Source organism: Hemiscyllium ocellatum, chromosome 24, assembly GCF_020745735.1.
Source record: "Hemiscyllium ocellatum isolate sHemOce1 chromosome 24, sHemOce1.pat.X.cur, whole genome shotgun sequence".
Lineage (NCBI taxonomy): Eukaryota > Metazoa > Chordata > Chondrichthyes > Orectolobiformes > Hemiscylliidae > Hemiscyllium > Hemiscyllium ocellatum.
This window is the reverse complement of record NC_083424.1, coordinates 27,118,556-27,140,492: the sequence shown is the minus strand read 5'-3', so window position 1 is coordinate 27,140,492 and position 21,937 is coordinate 27,118,556. Positions and strand designations below refer to the sequence as shown.

General features: G+C 41.8%; 1 protein-coding gene across 6 annotated transcripts in view; it reads left to right on the top strand.

The window, feature by feature from the left end:
- cux2b (cut-like homeobox 2b) overlaps positions 1 to 21,937 on the top strand; it is a 327,451-nt gene that overhangs the window by 142,405 nt on the left and 163,109 nt on the right. For 5 of the 6 annotated variants that reach the window (XM_060843611.1, XM_060843610.1, XM_060843609.1 and 2 more), the window contains exons 2-3: positions 9,349 to 9,459; positions 17,389 to 17,436. In XM_060843611.1, the coding sequence (XP_060699594.1) occupies positions 9,349 to 9,459; positions 17,389 to 17,436 (159 nt within the window). Of the gene's footprint in view, positions 1 to 4,908; positions 4,986 to 9,348; positions 9,460 to 17,388; positions 17,437 to 21,937 lie in introns of those variants that run through there. The other variant, XM_060843613.1, reaches the window with a different exon arrangement.

Sequence of the window (21,937 nt, the reverse complement as noted above, 5' to 3'; positions counted from 1 at the left end):
GCCCTTCATCTGGAATGTTTTTCAGAATGGTTTGCTACAATTGAGTGGCTTGCTCAGCCTTATCAGAGAGCATTTACAAGTGAATTGATTGTTGTGAATTTGTAGTCACTTATAGATGAGAAAATGAATGAATTTCCTTTCCTTAATGGGCTGAGTGAACCAGTTTGGGTTTTATGACAATTCGGTCACCATTGCTAATGCTCGCTCCTTAGATTAAGTTTATTTTGGTAATTGATTGACATTCTCCAATCGGGGCAGTGGGAGTTGATCTCCAGATGACTATTACAGATCTCTGGATTACCCATTAAATAGATGCTACATTGTTATATCTCTGTAGGTTAAGACATATACACTGCAATTCCATCCTTTGATACCTTTCTCATGGATGATCTTCAGATTAGTTGTAGTTTAAGACCAGTGGGATTTCAAAGAAATAGTAGGAGCTGTGTGCAGTAATACGCAGACATGCAGAATTTCAATGTTATTCAAAATTAGTAAACCAGGGAAGAATTGCTCTTCATTGTGGTCACTGGTGTTTGTCCATTGGTTAATGCATTTCCTTGCTTCTTTCTTGCACCCTTTAGATGTGGATGGTTCCTTCTACCTCTTGCTTTTTGAAAGCCATGAAGCTCCAGTGGACATTTGTAACTCTCTGTACCTCATCCACTTCTATGCAATGCTAGAACAGGGAGCCTTTCAAACTACTTGGTGCATGACGTTACAGCTGAAGAGGCACTTTTACATTTTAAATTTATGTTCCCATCAATTTGCCGATGTGTTTGATGATTGACATGGAAACACTGCCCTTCACAAAATTTTAGGCTGCGCATTTCAAATTGACCACATTAGCAAATAAAAAATGCATAAGAGACTTGAGTTGTATAGATTTCAAATGCTAGGCTTGTGCATTATGGCCAGGTATGGCTCTAGACTAGTAGGTGGAGCAGTCCTGTTATATCAATGATGGCAGGCCATTCAGCCACGGAGTTGCTGAATGAATAATATCCTATTCCACTCGTCTGTGATTTGGAAATTTGATCTCTCTGTATGGCTCGTATACACTCATGTTTCCAGTGACATGGAACAGTTTTGACCTCGTGTTAGTTGTTGGGTGAAATTGTTCTTCAGAAACACTGTTGTAGAAAACAGCAAGCTTGCAATGAATATTCAAGTCCTGTGAAGATTCTTGCTTTTTGCAATGGTTAAAAGTTAATTAAAAACTGCTGCTGATATCATTAGTATTTGGTTTACTTAACCTTCTCACTGTAACACTGTCTGACATATTGTGGTGTAATGTATCGTATTAATTGCTCCTTCACGCAGTGGCAAGTGTATAAAATCATGCAATTAAGGCCTGGTGTACTTACACAGATCTTTCATCATAGTGGTCTGTGAGAGGGAGCCTTTAAGAGGTGACAATGTGGTTGAAGGAGTTTTTTGTTTAAATACATTTCTGTAAAGCTTGTCATTTTGTAAGATTTTGTAACATTTTCTTATACAAACCACGGTAAAGGTTTGACTGTCTGACCCTGAATGGGAAAACTGTTTTGCAGTCCGTTCTCTGCTACTATGAAGAAGAAGAAGCTCTGAGTTTAGATGATGAAATTGTACAGTTTAATTTAGCATTGTTTCCCATTCTTATCAGGCATTAATACTGAATGTCAGCTGTGTTTGGTTGGAATAAAACTCCCTCATTTACTAATCAAATGAAAGCACACTACCATGGATAAATAAAAACTGAAACTCAGCAGGTCTGGCAGTATCTGTGGAGAGAAAAGCAGAGTTAGTGTTTTGCATCTGGAATGATTCTACTTCAGAACTGAAAGGGGCAGGGAGATGGTGGTTTCTATGTTATTGACAGTGGGGAACGAGGAGCGAGTAGAACAGATGGTGAAGAAAAGACAAAGGGAATGCTAATGATGATAAAGGAGTGATTAAGATGTAAAATAGGTGTAAATGATGAGTGTAAAAGTGTGAAACTGAACCGCACTGCTGAGAGCAAAGCCAACAAGACACAACCAAGCCTTGGGTGGACAGAGGTGTGGTTGTAATCACAGATGTCATACACTGAAGTTGTTGAACTCAACGTAGAGTCCTTAAGGGAAGACTATAAAGTGCCAAAGTAGGAAGTAAGTGATATTCCTCCAGTTTATATTGAAACACTGCAGCAGCCCCAGGATGAAAATGTTAGTGTGGGAAAGGTAGTTTATTGAAGTGACAAGCACCTGCAAGGTTAGGGGTCATTCTTGCAGACCAAGCAAAACTGTTCCACAAAGGGGTCTCTCAGTCTCTGATTGGTCTTACCAGTGTAAATGAGACCACATTATGAGCAGCGAGTAGACAAGATTGAAAGAAGTACAAATGAAGTGCTGCTTCACCCGAAAGGTGTGTTTGAGACCTTGGGACAGTCAAGAGGGCAGAGGTAAATGGGCAAGTGTTATACTGTCTGTGATTGCATGGGCAAGTGGTGGGGAAGTGGTGAGGAAATGTTCGAAGTTATAGAGAAATGGACCAGGGTGTCGTGGAGGGAGTGGTCCCTGCAGAATGGCTGACAGTAGAGGGGAGGGAAAGATCTGTTTTGAGGTAGAAGCAGAGGAATGGCAGAATTCTGCAATCCTTTGACTGCAGAAACCGCTGAGGGTGGAAAGTGAGAGCAAGGCTACTCTGTCATTACTCTCAGAGGGCGGGGAAGTGGTGAGGGTGGAAATAGGTGTGATACGGATAAGGCCCTACCAGCCATGGTGAGGGGGAGTCCTTGGTTGAGGAGAAAGGAAGTCATGTCAGAAGCATCCTTCTGGAAGGTGGTATCATCCGAACAGATGCAACAGTGACTGACGAACTGGGAGAATGGAACAGAGTCCTTGAAGGAAGCAGAGTGTGGTCAAAGTAACTGAGAATGGGTTTTTCCTCCATGTTGGTGGATAGAAATGAAAATAGGGAATTCAAGGAAGGGAAAAGAGCCAGAGATGCACCAGGTGAAGGTGAACGAAGGATGGAAATGGGAAGCAAAACCGATGACTTTTCCAATTTTAGTTGAGAGCAACAAGCAGCATCGATTACATCAACTCATCACAGAGTAGTGGGTGGGGGCCTGAGTAGGAATGTTTTACATACCCCACAAGGAGGCAAGTGTAGCTGGGACCCATGCACATACCAACAGCCACACCTTTGACTAGGAGAAAGTGGGTCAAGTTAAAGGAGTAAGAATGAGCTTACCCAGGTGGGAGGAGGGGCTGGTGATGGATGGGGACTATTCAGGTCAGGCCTCTTTTCAAGGGAGAAGTAGAGAGCCTTCAGACTATCCTAAAGGGAGATATTACTGCAGCTGTGCCTCTAGCATTTTCTGTTTTTATCCCACATCAACCAGGATGTTTTAATAAATAAAACTCTCTTGAGAAAATGTCTCTTCAAACTGAGGTAATTAATATAGATTTTAAGCGTCATTGATATAGTGTTACCAAAAAAATAGTAACCATGATAGTCTGTTGAATTCATAATTAAGCTCCACATTTTATCAATCGCAAATACAATTTATTTTCATCTCTGCAAACCTCTGTCCTAATACTGTCAAAACTCTTTTAGTACTTCTGGAGTCCATTATCCCAAAGCCTTTGTTACGGCCTTCCAGTCTTCACTTTCCATCATTTCCACTTGGCCTTAAACACACCAACTCAAACACACTCCTGGCCCACACCAAATCTGGTCATGCACAAGTTACATTCACTAAGCTTCATTAGTACTTTGGCCTACAATGTCCTCAGGTTAAAATCTATGTCCTTGGCTGCAAATCCTGTTACTGTTTCACCCCACCCCATCATTTCCAGTCTTCCATCTCCTTCCCCAATTTTCATTTTATCCATTCTCACATTTCTTGTACAGCTTAACCTTCAGAAACCCAGTCCCACTTTGAATGCACTTATAAATCTCTGCTCTTCATTTCTCTTTCCATCCTTTAAAACTCATTTTTGACCGAGCATTTTATCATCGAATGTAATCTCTCCATCTATCACTCGTTTCTGCATTTAATTCCAATTTATGAAATGTCTCAGGATGTTTTTAATATTCCAAGTAAAATGTAAGTGCACGTTGCTTTTGACAGTGTTGGCCCTATAACCGACTTTGAAAGCAGTGTAGGGTAAATATTAATTGACGTGATGAGATCTGATTTCTTTTAATCAGCAGCATCCCAAACTGCATATCTTGACATAAAGTGTCTAAGCATGTCTTGCTGAAGTCAGCCAGCAGTTAACACTGAATGTTGTATTGAGGGTGTACAGCACTATCTGAGGTGATCTCTGTCACCTGGATGCAAAGGACACTGTGCCAGGATTGAAAGAAGTTTGAGGTGCTGTCCGTGTCAGGAGTTATCACTGAACCACAAGCTGTCCAGCCATTTGCATCATTGCTGTTTTGCGGGATCATGCTGTGCTCAACATAGTTGCCACATTTCTTGGTTACAGCAGTGATTGTAGGCTGTTGTTTGTGAGATATTTGGAATGTCCTAAGATTGTGAAGAGGGCTCAAAAAATGCATGTTCTTTCTTTCACAGACTTTCTAAAAACTACGATTGGCTTTGTAACTGGAATAACATCCAAGTTTGGTTTATTTACACTGACCTTTAGAAATGAGCTGAGCAGGTGCTCAGGAGAGTTGGCAGTGAAATGATATCATATTGCACCATATAACCACTCTAGCACACTTCATTGCCTGGAGTTGTGCAGCACAGATCGAAAGGGCAGAATTAAATCAAGGCGAGGTTTATGTGCGCCAGGTACATACGTTGCTGTATGGAAGTTATATACAGCTTTGATTGGATTTTATTTTACCAGTGTGATGGTTTGCATTGGACTTGACACCATGGCTGGTCGTGCTATGGATTTACTACTGAACAACCTTTAGAATGACTGGTCCTTTAATCAATCAAGTCCATTCCTAGTGGGAAGCAATTTGTTCAGAGTGTTTTGTAGCACTGTTGGGTCTTATTGGTAAGCACATTACAGTGTTCATTTACCTTTCAGGTCATCTCGGTTTGATGGAAACTGTAAGAGGTTGTCCGAGTGGTACAGGTTCTCTAGATGGTCTATTTATTGACTGCCTGGGTCTGGCTACTTTTCAGATTAGACTCAACTTTGGAAGGAAGAAACATGAAGTCAGCTTAAATTAACTGATTGAAATAACCGACAGAATGCTCTTGTGTGCTACTTTGGTCGAGGTGAGGCTACCTTTGGGGTGGTCTGTCAGGAACAGTTTGCAGATACCATTTATTTGAGATGAGCACAAGAGCTTTGTCAGGGCAGAGCAGATGTTCATCTTGTGTCTGTTTCTGCTATTTGATGAGAAATTTATTGCTGTTCTGCTGGGCTTGTGTTTGTCTACTGTGGAGTCTATTAGACGGACGAGTGGTTGGCAGAGCGCCAGGCAATGCTGTTTAGCTGAAATCCGTGCACCGGCTGCTGCCTTTGGGAAGCAGCAATAATGCATTTGCTGGCTTGTCTGATTGGCTGATTGATTTTGTGTGATTTGATTTATTGATCAATACCCTGAAGTTTGACATCATTGCTGGCGAACTAATCTTAAGGTGTTCAAGCCATCTTTGCATTGCAAAGAAGCAGAACTGATAAGGAATGTCTGAATAGAATCTGGGCTTATCTTAATCATCCAGTGCCCTGTGCTTCCTTGGCAGCATGTGCAGAGCACAATCACTAGGCAGAGCGGTGGAGATCTATAAATTGATGGAATCCAAAGCCTCCAGCATCGATTACCATTATAACAAACAGCAGTGCACAGAATGTCTGATTATTTTTAGACAAAGATTCTGTGCTCTCAGCAACAATTTTGCTGATGCTGTCACTGTGTCAGATATCTGCTGCTGATTGCAATTAGTTGCAACACAAAAAGAAAGAATCGGGCTGTGGAGGGGTTACCATTTCAGTAAAAGTAAGACACACGCCGTTCTTTAGATTATGCAGCCACTTTGTGAGTCAAATGACTTGCCTAAAATCAGGGCCAAAGCTGTCACTCTGCATGACCCTCTCCTGAACCTGCCGCCCGCCTTGTGGAGTTATGCCTTTGGGGTGGGGGTGGGGTACCCATGTGTAATTTACCCAAGTGCTCACCATCCCCTGAGGTGCGCAGTTAGGATTGTTGGCAAACTTTGGCGAAGGTGGACATTTGTCCTTGCTAATTCTTTCATGGGATTTGGTGTTACTTGTAACGCTGATAGACCTTTATGAGCCACAAGAGATCTTTTGGCTTTTTGGTACAAGTTTGGTGAAGCTTTGTGCTGGACTCGGTTGTTTCAGAGTTCAGACACTGAAGCCACATGGTGGCTAGACTGGACAGGAACAGCAACCTTTCTGCCCTGAACTATGCGCATTTTACAAGAATTGATAGTTCCATAGCTACCATCACTGAGATTAGCATCAAAATCCTGCTGTATTCATCTGTTGGATTTATTAATTGAATTTAAATTTCATAGACTGACGTGCTGCGAACTCTCTTAACATGTGGTTTGATGCCACCTGATGAAATTGCATTCAAATAAAAATATAGACTGGTCAAAGAGAAGGCAAAGTTCAAGAATTGTCTTCAGGCATAGACTTCAAAGTAGCACTGTTTCTTATACGTTACCACTAAACATTGCTGTATATGGTTATTCCAGATATACCTGATCAAAACATATAGCTACATGAACTAAGGAGTTAGCCATCTTCTTTATATGTCCATGTGAACCAGAGAGAGTGTACTCTACTTTGGTCTAGTGTGTTGTAACTCCACCTACATTGTGCTGTTTGTGTTCAGTGATGTGCAGTGGGTGACATCCTCCCAAAATTGCTTCAGAGTTCTGAAGCCCTTCCCTCACAAAGTGAATCAGTGCCGTAGAAAACTAGCCTGATCCTCTGGATGACTGCTCCTGATCCTACTAGTCCAGTGACATGACCACTATGCGAACATCTAATTAAAACTCTTAATTGTGGATGTAAGATTTCAGGCTGAGCTTGCTACGTAATTATGAGAAGGAGAGAACTAAATCTGCTTTGCAGCTTTCCATTCCTAAGATGCTAACATCATTTGTAGGTGCTTGCCATAACCCTGGCTGAAATCAGTGAGCTCAGTGTTGCATAGAGATCAAACCTGGGACTTGTTGGTCAGCTATTTACTGGATAAATTCATTGACCCATTGGGTAAGTCCCGAAAGGATTGTCTTTTGATATAGCTCATTCTCAATGCTGATTTTAAATTTTAATGTTCCATGCTTATGTCTTTATACAGTTTACTCATTAATTCTTTTTAGTCATCTGATTTCCTGCCACTAATTATCTATAGCTGAATTCATTTCACACCTTGTAACTTCATACATAGCTTAATAGATGCATGGTGTGTGATGTTGCCATGGCATATAATGAACAGGCTTAAAACTTTCCTGTCAAGCTGTGTTTCTGGAGTATTGATGTTTGCAGGAAAGAGCCTCATATATAGTAGATAACCTGTGGTAGAATATTGTCTTTAAAAAAAACATCTAATGCTGAGTATGATATTTCTAATAAAGGCTAATATATTCCCGCTTGAACTGAATAATGTAGATTTGAGAAAATTGATCATTTTCCCCATCTGTGCAGGTCAATGAAAACATTCCTGATTTGTAACAGGAAGACAATTCTCATAAAACTGATCTCTTTCACAGATTTCTGTTTGATTAAATATTTACAGATTTTCAATTCTATGTTTCTGAGAATGTTCACATTAGAACTAACAGGAGGTATTGAATATTGGTCAGACCAACAAGCTATCTTGGATCAGCTATCAATACAACATCATGGGTAAAAATATTAATGGCACTTCCTAGATAAAAAGATGGAATGGGAACTTAATCATGCAGAAAGGCAGTTGACAATTGAGACTTCAAAAGAAATTAGTTGAATTGTGATAAGTTGACATTAGAAGAATTACATGTATAATATTATTCCTGAAGCAGTAGAAACATGGAGATATTTTACATTCATGTTTTAAAGCAATTTACTGAAAATTGAACTACTATATTTTACAACTGCGAAATTTCGGCTGCTACCATAAAATGCCATTTCTTATGATTGATTTCTTTGTTAAATTTGAAATTCACTTTGTTTCTAAGGCTCAAACTATCTAATCTGTCATCTAATTCCTGATCCTACTGTGTTTAGCAGTTAATGCAAATGTATTCATTTTTATATGTGTTAGAAGTATTTTATAATGTCACTATGCTTCAATGTGGTGTTCACAAGGGAACACAACAAAGAATTGAATGATGTTTTCTTCTAAATTGTGTGACGTTGAATTTTATGAAATATTTTCATCTGAAATGATATATATTTGTGCCTTTTTTACTCTTGCTTTTATCCTTTTCCTTACCCTCGAGCCATTTGGCTCCAATTTCCTCCCTTTTCCATGTCTGCTGCTTGTTGAGTTATGGTTCATTGGACAGTGTTTGTCCTCTGGTATCTCACACAAGTGACCTTGATCATAAGCTATGGTGATATTGGCCAGTGTTTAGCCAGTCCCCCCATTCTTGACCTTCCAACTGGGGTCAATGACTTTCAATTTGGAATTGGAACCCAGATTTTCTTCCTTCCGAGTTCGGAGGCTTGGAACCCAGAGGCAGTACTCTTGAACTGCACAGCTGAGATCAGCTGATGGAAGTTTGGACCCTTCATCTTCATGAATTTTTTTACCTTGACCCATTGAGTGAGCGAACAACAAATAGTAACTTTGGCTAGATTAGATTCCCTGCAGTGTGGAAACAGGGCTTTCGGCCTAACCAGTCCATTTCCCTCTCACTAAACACTCTGGGCAATTTAGCATGGCCAATTCACCTGACCTGCACATCTTTGGACTGTGGGAGGAAACCGGAGCACCCGGAGGAAACCCACACAGACACGGGGAGAACGTGCGAACTCCACACAGTTGCCCAAGGCTGGAATTGAACCTGCAACCCTGCTGCTGTGAGGCAACAGTGCTAACCACTGAGCCACCATTTAGGAAATCTTGTTTAGGAGCAGTTTTTGCATCTGACACTTTAAAGATAGCATGAACTTGGCTTCCGTGATTTTAATGAACTTTAATCTTTTGAAGCCCCTTCAACCTTTAGTAATTCCCAATCGTGGAAAACATTTGCAGGTGAGGATCGATAATTTGAAATATCTGACTATCTAAAAGCCTTTCATTGACTCCAATTCATGCCCTCATTCTTCTACTAATCCTTCTTGGTAGCTTGCAGTCAACAACAGTTCCAACCTGGCTTGTGATAAACTTTTAAGCAGACTTTTGACCTCTGTGATAATAACTTGCTTTCTCTCCTTATCTCACCCACAGAAGGAGCTGAATTCGGTTGCATCAGAGCTTGCAGCTCGTCAGGAGGAGAGTGAACAATCTCACAAGCATCTAATAGAACTGAGCCGAGAATTCAAAAGAAATGTACCTGAGGTATAATGTGCTGTTTCTTGTTTTTTAAAGCTAGCTAATCCTTTATGTTTCAAACTAAAATTGAATAGCCACTTTAATTTTAACCATACTTTTTGAACATTACTGAAGTTGACTGGAGTATTTCTCCTGATCAATCAAACTCATTTTTGCTAAAGTCAAATTGGTGAAACTGCTCTGAGTGGTTTTAGTGAGTTTATTTAGTGAGCAATTGAGCCTTGTGGATAGGGAAGCTTTAAAAACACCACCAATCAATTCAGATCTCAGTTGGAGAGGCTGCTGGTCACTGATTGTCTTCAGTGTACCTGGGTTAATGAGGGGAAAATGTGCCACCTCTGATTTTGTACATGAGCAGATGTGTGTATTACCTGGACCTTTGGGAAGTGCAGAAGCAGTTACGGCTGGAAGGCTTTCCCATGCTCCGCACCTCTCTGCCCCTCCCCTTCCCCCCCTCCAAAATATTAGTTAACAGGGTAAAATAGACTTATTGGAGAGGAAAATATTTGTCTTTTTCACCCAGTGTTTGCCAGCAGTACTGTTCCTGTGGACCAGCAATTTATTATCACCGCAAAATCCATATCGACTGTAGACATTTTAAATCGGGCTCCTGTTGGGTATCCAGTTTTTTTTGGGTCTTGTTCAGCTGAACTTTTGGTGCTGGAGTTCCATTCGGTGTCTGTTGGTCGAGATTTGTTCAGTTAGCTTCTCTGTATGATTCGGATTCTGGCCTGCTCTCCTCACTTTCACTGTGGTTTCTGGAACAGCGATCAGTGTCCACTATTTCAAAGCATTATTTTCTTCACCAAGTTAAGCCATTTTTATGTTGCTTAGCAGGTCTGACAGTGTCTAGGAGAGAGAAACAGAGTTAACTTTCGAGTCTGATTTGACTCTTCTTCAGAACATTCCGGGGCCTGATCTGTGGAAGAGTCATATAGGACTTGAAACGTTACCTCTGTTTTTCCTGCTCCCTACTGATGCTGCCTGACCTGCTGAGTTCCTCCAGCATTTTGTTTTTATTTCAGATTTGACAAAGCTGACCCACACTTGGATGCAATCACATGAGTACGTTGTCCAAGTATCTGAATTTAGGCAGGCAGTATATCCAATGGGGCATGCATGACCTTAGAGCTGATAGACTCTTTCCAACAAGAATCACTGATAGCTTTCTGGATGCTTAACTTATTCTCTGTTTACCTCAAGAAAATGAATCCAAGCACAGTGCTTGCTTTGCCACCCTGGTTCAGAATGGATTAGATTAGATTACTAACGGGCCCTACAAGTCCACACCGACCCCTCCGAAGAGTAACCCACCCAGACTCATTTCCCTCTGACTAATGCACCTAGCACAATGGGCAATTTAGCTCAGCCAATCTACCTGACCTGCACATCTTTAGACTGTGGGAGGAAACAAACACAGACATGGGGAGAATGTGCAAACTCCACACAGACAGTCACCTGAGGCTGAAATCAAACCTGGCACCCTGGTGCTGTCAGGCAGCAGTGCTAACCACTAAGCCACTGTGCCACTGTAACGTAGAGTCAAACAGCACAGAAACACACCCTTCGGTCTAACTCATGCATGTCGACCAGATTTCCAAAACTATACTAGTCCCATTTGCCTGCATTTGGCCTATATCTCTAAATCTTTCCTGCTCATGTTCCTGTCCTAATGTCTTTGAAATGCTGTAACTGTACCTGCATCTACCACTTCCTCTAGCAGCTCATTCCACATACAATCGACTCTCTGTATGAAAAAGTTGCCCCTCAGGTCCCTTTTAAATCTTTCTCCTCTCATCTTAAAAATTTGGCCCCTAGTTTTCTTTACCCTAAGGAAAAGACCTTTGCTATTCATCTCCTCTGTGCCTCTTATGATTTTATAAACTTGTATAAGGTCACCCTTCAACTTCCTACACTCTGGGAAAGTCCCAACCTATCCAGCCTCTCCCGATAAGCTAAACCCTCCAGTCCCGGCAACAAATGTCTTCACTAGCTGACTCACGGAAGTGCACAAGCTGATGATCCAAACCCTTGTCTCCTCCCTGTTAAGCTTCATTAAAAAGAGATGGGGATGGTGTGGATCCAGTTTAATCTTACTTGTTCTGGTGAGAGTACGTACTGTTGTAGTTGGTGATATCTTGAAAGGTGAGGTTTTCAACTGAATGGCATGAAAGCCCATGGTTCAGCTTGTTATCACAATCTACAGATTAGATGATTTCTGTTGCCAGTTCTCATGAGGAGAGAATGTGTCAGGAGAGTGTGTGAGCAATAACTTTATTTCTGTTTAGCCTGTCATAAAACTGTGTTCCTACTATCCCTCATCATTGCAGCCTGACGTTAGCCCTTTCAGGAGCTTCTTGACTGCATCATGAGGGGATTAGTGTTTTTGTGGTTGCATCATCACTCTGTGATGAAGTTCCTCCCTGGGACTGAAACGTTGGAATAGCTTGTGTGCATCATAATATTCATTTTCCCCGGGTGGCTGTGATTTCAGACAGCTTTGACCTGTTTGGCAAATTATTCCACGTTGCACCTCAATAAACCAGAAGGCTTGTTTAATTTCATCCCTGTCTCAAGGTGGGCATTTATATTGTATAGGTGCCCAAAAAAAAATGATGTAGAGTGAAGAGCTTTAAGTGATGATGAAAGAACATAAACTGTTTGAGTTATGTGGAACGGCAACTGCATTCATGAATGTACTGTATTTAAACAGAATCTGCAATCTTAATTTCTTAAGAGGGCTACATGTGTGTAACAGGAGACTGTTGAGCTGTTTTAAGTTGATAGGTTAATAGCTTAAGTTAAATAGTTTAATGTTTCATTACAGCAGTTTGTATTACTGGTTAAAAAAAAGTTCCTGAAGAAGGGCTTATGCCCAAAACGTCGATTCTCCTGCTGCTGGGATGCTGCCAGACCTGCTGCGCTTTTCCAGCAACACATTTTTCAGCTCTGATCTCCAGCATCTGCAGTCCTCACTTTCTCCTAAAAATAGTTCAGCGTGGTTTGGACTCTGGTGAGACGACTTCAACCCTTGAGGAGGAAGTTAAACTCGAACTGTTTTAGGAGGAGATTTCAGTTGAAAAGGTTGGGAGAGTTGCACAAAGCTGTCCCGAACTTCTGAATGTTCGCATTAATTGACACTTCTTTGGAGAATTGAGGAGGAAGTAGGGAGAGAGCTTTTGCTTTTTATTTTCAGGAAGATAAAAAAAAACTGGGGATATTGGAAATCTTTGTAGTTAGATTTTCTTTAGATTAGATTCCCTACAGAGTGGCCCAACCAGTCCACACCAACCCGCCAAAGAGTAACCCACCCAGAACCATTTCCCCTCTGACTAATGCACCTAACACTACGGGCAATTTAGCATGGCCAATTCTCCTGACCTTCACATCTTTGGATTGTGGGAGGAAACCGGAGCACCCAGAGGAAACCCACGCAGACACAGCGAGAACGTGCAATCTCCACACAGACAGTCACCCGAGGCTGGAATCAAACCTGGGACCCTGGTGCTGTGAGGCAGCAGTGCTAACCACTGAGCCACCGTGCCACCCCTCTGAAACAAAATCAGAAATTGCTGTGAAACTCAGCAGGTCTGGCAGCATCTGTGGAAAGAAAACAGCGTTAATGTTTTGAGTCTGGTGACTCTTCATATGAGGAAGGTCTAGTCTGTATATCAATAAACAGAAGACGTATTTACAGTGGTCCCCCCCATAACCGAGGGGATATGTTCCAAGACCTACCGCAGAAGCCTGAAACCATTCATTGAAATGGGAAATTTACCTTCACGGCAGGCCCCCGTTCCTGGTTCCGGAATGTTCCCTGTAATATGTTTGGGCCATGGTAAACTGCGGGTAACTGAAACCGTGGAAAATGATTCTGCAGATACAGAAGTTGCCCTTTAATGTTTTTTTTTAAGATGTGATAATTGATCATTTGCGTACACTTGGTGCACATAAACTAGGGGCTGGGAGCCTGAGTCATCCAAGAATCCTCATTGACAGAGGCAGGGATTCACGTTTCAAATATATTGCTCTTCAGTGTTGGATGAACTAGTTTTCTCCAGTTCAACATTGGTAAAGGCCAAAGCCACTGTCTGCAACCCAAAAAATACACTTTAAACTCTTGTCCTCAATTCCCCACTCCATTACCATTTTTTCAAGCTCTTGGCAGCTTTGGCATCAAATTCAAAGCTGGACTCAATGTCTAACCCTATGTCTTTCCTATGGCAAAGATTGCTTACATTTGCTGCTGTTCTGCCTCTGTCCAACTGTTGTCAAATACTTCAGCCATGCCTTTGTCAAGCTTAACAATTAGATTATATTACTTACGGTGTGGAAACAGGCCCCTCGGCCCAACAAGTCCACGCCGACCCTCTGAAGAGCAACCCACCCAGACCTATTCCCCTACATTTACCCTTTCACCTAACACTACAGGCAATTTAGCGTGGCCAGTTCACCTAACCTGCACATCTTTGGACTGTGGGAGGAAACCCATGTAGACACAGGGAAAATGTGCAAACTCCACACAGACAGTTGCCTGAGGCAGGAATTGAACCCAGGTGTCTGGCGCTGTGAGGCAGCAGTGCTAACGACTGTGCCATCGTGCCGCCCACAGTGTGCTCCATACCCTCAATGAGCCTCCATTCATTTAGAACAGGCAGTGGAAAACAAAATACTGCAGATGCTGGAAATATGAACTAAAAACAGAAAATGTTTCAAATGTTCGAAGCATCAGAGAGTATCTGTGGACAGAGGGATTTTTCAGTCCTTTGCCTGCTACACTGATCCAATGCAGTTCAGTTGAACCTTGAATGATAGCACCTCAATTTGATCATAAGCACGTCTCCCATTTTGCAAACAGTACATACTGGTATCAATTCTACTGTTGTAATTTACTCCTCTTCTAGATCTAGTTTTAGTTCCCATTACCATCTTTCATTTGATTTGTTCCTTCATTATCTCTTAATCATTCCTACCCATCATGCTAATGCAGCCCCCTTGTCCTTTCCTCCCATCTGGCATTTCCTTCCTGCTGTACTTGCTTCCAACCTGTTACATCTTTAACCTTCTCCAGTTCTGTGAAAGACCATCAACCTTGACAGTATCAACGCAATAGTTTCTAGACTCAATATTTTAACCTTGCTTCTTTCTCCATACCTGATCTGTTGCATTTCTGGTATTATTTATTCTCATATTAGAAATTTACATGACAAAAGGAAGTAATTTGGAAGTAATTGTAACTGACAAGTAATCATTCAACCCAAGACCAGTTCACCCAAACTGCACTGGGAGCAGTGTCTGGGTTAGTCATATCACTAGAGCTCAAAGGACTTAAAGCTAAATAGATAAGGAAGGTTGAAGTGAGTGAGATTTAGAAATCTGATTGCTGGCTACTCTTGAAGGCAGGGTAAGGGACATCGACCCTTGGGTTTCTCCATCCCTGTGAAGGCACACGTTTGGCCACTTGAATACCTGCTGGCCCTTTTCAAAGGCACTTGCTGGTTGACCACTTGGCATACCAGTCCCCTATGACTCCTAGATGGATTACCATCTATCCATCCTCTCTAAAACAATCACAAATTTCCTGTAACAACCATTATAGGACAGATAGGAGAAAGTGAGGACAGCAGATGCTGGAGATCAGAGCTGAAAAATGTGTTGCTGGAAAAGTGCAGAGGTCAGGCAGCACCCAAGGAGCAGGAGAATCGATGTTTCGGGCATAAGCCCTTCTTCAGGTTCCTGAAGAAGGGCTTATGCCTGAAATGTTGATTCTCCTGCTCCTTGGATGCTGCCTGACCTGCTGCGCTTTTCCAGCAACACATTTTTCAGCTCATTATAGGACAGATGCAGTAATCCAGCTGTAGCCTGACCAGTGTTTTATGGAAGCATAACTTCCAAGCTCTTATCTCCTGTGTCTTCATCCTGTAGCCCATGTTTTGGAATTTTTCCCCTAAACTGCTGCATTTGCCCACCATTAAGCAAAGAAATTCTTTGACAAAACCTTAAACAACTCTGCTTATTATTAGTTTTTAATCAACACTTAGGAATATCATAGAGACTTAAGGAAAACTGTTTTAAAGACACAATATAAATAGTGTTGTACATACTATGTGCCAATATTAAGTTGAGTGACCAGTATGAAAACTCTGTTGTATTTTAGACCTCTGTTAATTCATAGATATATATCCACATTTTCATGGAACAGCATCAATGACACTCAGAAAATACTTAACAACAACATATTTGATGTTGCATTTACCATGGCTGACACATTAGGAGAGGGAATTAAATGTAATATCTCCACATTTGCAAACGACACAGCTGATGTGAGAGAGTGAACTGGGAAGAGGATGTGAAGCTGCTTCAATGTGACTTGGACAAGTTGAGTGAGTGGACAGATGCATGGCGGATGAACTATAATGTGGATAAATGGGAAGTTATCCACTGACAGCAAAACCAGGCAGACAGACTATGATCTGAATGATGATAGATTAGGAAAGGGGAAGGTGCAGTGTGAACTGGGTGTCCTCATGCACCAGTCACTGATGGTACCTATGCAGGTACAGCAGGTGGTGAAGAAAGCAAATGGTATGTGACCTTCATAGAGGTGATTGGAGTACAGGAGTGGATGTCCAAGTGAAATTATACGGGGCCTTGGTGAGACTACACCTGGACCATGGTATGCATTTTGGCCTTCTTATCGGAGGAGGGATGTTCTAGCAATAGAGAGAGTGCAACGAAGGTTTATAGACTGATTTCTGGGATGGCAGGACTAGCATATGAAGAAATACTGGATTATTAGGACTATATCCACTGCAGTTTAGATAAATGAGGAGGATCTCATTCAAACCTATAAAATTCTAACAAAACTAGACAGAGTAAATGCAAGAAGGATGTTCCCAAAGGCAGGGGTCACAGTCTAGGGATATGGGGTAGTCCATTTAGGACTAAGATGAGGAAAAATTTGTTTATCTAGAGAGTGGATAGCAGTTGAGGCCAAAACATGTAAAGTTTTCAAGAAGGAGTTCAGTATAATTCTGAGGGATCAAAAGGTATGAGGAAAAAGCGGGAACAGGGGACTGAGTTGGATGATCGGCCATGCTCATTTAATGGCGAAGCAGGCTTGACAGGCCAAATGGCCTATTCATGCTCTCCTTTACCATGTTTCTATTTTGCTTTCTTTGGTCCCAGTGGGATTTTTGATCTTCATTGCAAAGTGGCAAAGACTTGTGCTCAGCTGTTGGTGTGAATACAGAGTTTACTTTTTACTTGAGCAATTGTCGAGCAGTTTCCTTTGATCAAAACATGTAGAATCAATGCACTTCTGTCGTAATAAAAGAACGGAAGTACAGTCCTGTTTGATTCTGTGAGCTCTTTTTCCTTTAGACAAAAGGGAAGATTAGATCACTTACAGTGTGGAAACAGGCCCTTCGGCCCAACAAGTCCACACCGACTGGCCGAAGCGCAACCCACCCAGACCCATTCCCCTACATTTACCCCTTCACCTAACACTACGGGCAATTTAGCATGGCCAATTCACCTAACCTGCACATTTTTGGATGGTGGGAGGAAACCGGAGCACCCGGAGGAGACCCACGCAGACACAGGGAGAATGTGCAAACTCCACGCAGACAGTTGCCTGAGGTGGAAATTGAACCCAGGTCTCTGGCGCTGTGAAGCAGCAGTGCTAACCACTGTGCCACCGTGCCGCCCCAGGGGGTATCCCGTCACCTTACTTACCTGAGCAGCTTATAGAGTCAGAATGTTTTAAACAGCAGAGTCCTCAACCATTACATCTGAGAAAATATTATTACTGACATATGTATCACTGGCCCTAATCTATTTGGTGAAAGGTTGGGTCCCAATTTGCAAGGGTAGATTTGTGAGCATTGTTGCAAGTTTAATTTTTAACCTTTGTATTGTACAATTTTATTTCAGGAGATTAGAGAAATGGTGGCCCCTCTCCTAAAGAGCTTTCAGGCTGAGGTAAGTTTTTCAAAGTATTTTAAATGTTCGCAACAGCAATTATTCCATTAAGTGAAGGCCTGCTTGTCCAAGTTTATGTCTTTCCAAAGATAAGCTTTCTTGTAGGGCTACAATGAACAAACTGCAGTTGCTTTTGATCTGATCTGGCCTCACAATCTGTTGTAGGTGCAGTGATGGGATTTTTACCTTCAGTGGGATATTTGGATCTGATAAGTCAATACTTAAGGTAGCTTGAGTAACTTAAGAACTAGACATGAGTAACGGCACACTGAAAGGTTCAATAGACATTTATTACAGTTCCTGGAATTTGAATGTTCTACAGTCATTGGGGATTGCAGGGTTTGGTTTATAGTACTGACTGTTTTGGTTAAAAACTGTGGCATGCTTCCTTCAGCACATCATGCTGCAAGTGGTCAAATAAGCTAGAGGCTGGCAGCTTAGTGTTACCAGGTCATAGACCATGATACGGTGGTGATAGCCTGAACATGTCTCTTCAAGGTATGTTTGCATACTATCAGGCATAATGCAACATCCCCTTTTTTCCAAAAGGAAAAAAAAATTCCAAACATATATACTAGTTGTACCCAGATGTGTGTTACCGATTCAATAATTATACAAGGGTGTAAGCACAGTAAACATGATTGGCAATTCAAACTTTCATGGAACATTCTGGAGATTTGATAACTTGTCTTGATCTGCTGATCACTTGCCCACCTAAATGTTCTTCTCAGTTGTTCTTGATTGACAACTTTGTGTCTTGCTGCTGGTAGTTGTGACTCAGTGCAATCATCATTGTTAGAGTTTACCTCCTCACTCTCTGCATGTGTGATGGTGTATTTTATATTGGTCTAAACAGCCTTCTGTTTCTTCACAATGGTTTTGTATGATCTGGACTGTTTGCTAGTGCCCAGGTATGTATGGCTGAATTTCTGATGTGCACTCACTTTCTACTGCATAGCTATAGTCATTGTCCACATTCACACTGGTCAGGCATCTCTCATTCTCTTCTGAAGTTAAAGAAGAATGTTGTGTTTCTCAGAATCAAGAGGCACTTGATTGCTCGACAGGATTATTCGCATTTGCCTTCCAAGTATGGGTTGTGCTGGGGATGACATTGCTTTCTCCTACATGTCCATGCCACTTTTCCTGGCAGACCCATTGATAATCGAAGAGTGTGGTGCTGGAAAAACCCAGCAGGTCAGACTGCATTCGAGGAGCAGGAGAGTCGACGTTTCGAGCATAAACTCTTCATCAGGATTCCTCTCCTGCTCGACTCTTCTGCTGTGTTTTGACTGATCTCCAGCATCTGCAGTCCTCACTTGCTCCTAGTTTGGACCCATGTATAGGTTTCCAAGTCAGGATGATGAGTGGCTTAGAGGGGAACTTTCAGATGCGGTGTTTCCATACATCTGCAGCCCTTGGCTTTGCATATGATAGTGATTGTGAGTTTAGAAATAGCTGTCTAAGGACCCCTTGTGACATTTTGCAGCACAAATTGTGAAATCTTGTGCTTGCTGCTGCTACTGAGTGTCAGTAGTGGAGAGTGTGAATGTTTGAGGAAGTGTTGTCGATCAACCATTGTGGTTATGCCAATGGAGGCTTGAGACTTGGCCGAAGGATCCAGCCACAAGTTCAAATCCCACTGCAGCAGCTGGGGGATTTAAATTCAGAAAATTAGACTGCCAAATTGTTGTAAAAACCCAGCTGGTTCAGTATTCTCCTTTAGTGGCACAGTGGTTAGCACTGCTGCCTCACAGCGCCTGAGACCTGGGTTCAATTCCCGACTCAGGTGACAGACTGTGTGGAGTTTGCACGTTCTCCCCGTGTCTGCGTGGGTTTCCTCCAGGTGCTCCGGTTTCCTCCCACAGTCCAAAGATGTGCGGGTCAGGTAAATTGGCCATGCTAAATTGCCCGTAGTGTTAGGTAAAGGGTAAATGTAGGGGTAGGGGTATGGGTGGGTTGCGCTTCGGCGGGTCGGTGTGGACTTGTTGGGCCAAAGGGCCTGTTTCCACACTGTAAGTAATCTAATCTTAGTACCAGACTCTTGTTCTTACCTGCTGTGGCCTAGATTCAGACAAACAACAATGGTGTTGACTCTTGCCTATTTCTCAAATGGATTAGTGAGATACTCCACTGTAATCAAGGTGGCTGTCGAAGGCAAATAGGCATGGGCAATCTAATTACTGAATAATCTAACACAGATTAGCAAGGGCTGGCCTTGCCCATGATACTCACATCCTACGTGTGCACGAAAGGTAATCCTCCTCCTATGAAGCTCTAGTCTGTACTCCACGCAAATGCACCATCTGCTGGTTTGTCACTTACTGTGATACACATGATCGCCTCGTTATCTGCTCTACATGCATGTTCCTATCTTTAGACTGATCCTACAGAACCCTTAAGATCATACCTGAGAAGATTGCTAATAAATATTGCAATTTTCTTTCTCTCATGACTCTCCTCAACTTGATCTGTAATTTACATTTGTTCCTGTTGATTAACTTAATCTTGCCTCTGATGTTTCAACGACGATAAACCTTCAGTATTGATGTTGTCTGTGATGTTGACTCAGTTTCTTTAAGTATGTGCCTTTTGTCTGTGCTTTTCTCTTTGCATGTTATAGCTATTGCTAACTCAAAGATAAGTTTCAGACTAAAGCAAATACATTTAAATTTTTTGTAAGATAATTACTTTTATTTAAGCATCCCTTTTTTTTGGAAGAGGAAGCAATCATCCTCATCTCGATTACTTACAGTATGGAAACAGGCCCTTCAGCCCAACATGTCCACACCGACCCTCCGAAGAGCAACCCACCCCGACCCATTCTCCTACACCTAACACTATGGCCAATTCACCTAACCTGCACATTTTTGGACTATAGGAGGAAACCCACACAGACACAGGGAGAATGTGCAAACTCCACAGAGACAGTTGCCTGAGACGGGAATTGAACCCAGGTCTCTGGCGCTGAAAGGCAGCAGTGCTAACCGCTGTGCCACCGTGCCACCCATCTACCTCGTTCACTATTTGTCCCAGATTTTTAGCACAAGATTGTAATTATTGGTTAACAATTAAATGTTGTAAAAAAAGTTTCACTTTCACTTGGTGTTCCTTGTCGTCCCAAATCAAATCAAATAGTTTTGCCCCAGCCTTAAAGAAAAAGACTAGGAACTGCTTTAAGGCTGCAGTGCAAACCCAGCCATGGAAACATTTAAGAAGGCTCCTTTTTAAAAAAATAAGACGGGACCTGTTCTGCCTAACAAGGAACATTCCCAGAGTTTAGGTGGTGTTTTGTGCATCTTACTTAAAAGATAAGTTGATATCTGAGGTTCTTGCTGTCACCATGACACGTGCACCACACTTGTAGACTATGTAGCATTTCTCTTCATTATCTATTGAACTGTATTATATTTATAGAGTCATAGAGATGTACAGCACGGAAACAGACCCTTTGGTCCAACCTGTCCATACTGACCAGATATCCTAAATTAATCTAGTCCCAATTGCCAACACTTGGCCCATATCTCTCTAAACCCTTCCTATTCATATACCCATCCAGATGCCTTTTAAATGTTGCAGTTGTACCAGCCTCCACCACTTCCTCTGGCAGCTCATTCCATACACACACCAGCCTCAGCGTGAAAACGTTGCCCCTTAGATCCCTTTTAAATACGATGAAAGGAAAGCATTTGTTTTTGCAAATGGCCCACATTTTTATGTAATTTCTGCCCTGCCATTTGCTAGGCTCATCATTTTCCACCATCGGTGCTTGCCCAGTAACTTACACCAAATTCAGTCACGCAACCTGTCCTGGTGCTTTTTGAATTCTAAATCACTCGTCCCAACACCACAACCTTCAGTGGCACAATACACCATGTTTGAGCTGGTCTTGTGTGGGAAAGTTACAGTTTTATTAATTTGATCCTTTTTAATTGGATGAAATAAGTTTGAAGAAGATCTTAGTCTTTGTTAGATTATCAGTAATTAGATTGATGTATATGTATCTGATTATAATTTGCACTTGAGATCCAGTGTTGTTTAAAATGACACTCAGTGATTGCAGGAGTTAGTGAATGCAGTAGTCATTTTATATCAAAAGAACAAAAGTCTTGCAATTGCTTGTTGATTCAGCCCCATCTGGAATATTGGTTACTGTCCAAAAAAGCAACTCTTGTGAGCTCATACAATAAATGTATTGGGTGCTGCTTTACTGATGGGTCTCCACATGATGTCCTATTTGAAAGGATAAACTGCTGTTGTATTGCTGATATATTGCTGACTCAACAGCTGCCAAAATTACTCAGGAATGGGTTAGATTTGATTTATTTACAGCCTAACCTTCTAATACTAGCAGAGTCAAGATATAACGTGGAAAACTGGAATTGCTTGTCCTACTCTATAGTAGGGTTGCTGCATCTCAGACTTATTGATGTGTACATTCATTCTTGTAATAATTTGTAGAACTTCCTGCATAGAAGAGACCATTGTGTCTGTTCTGAAG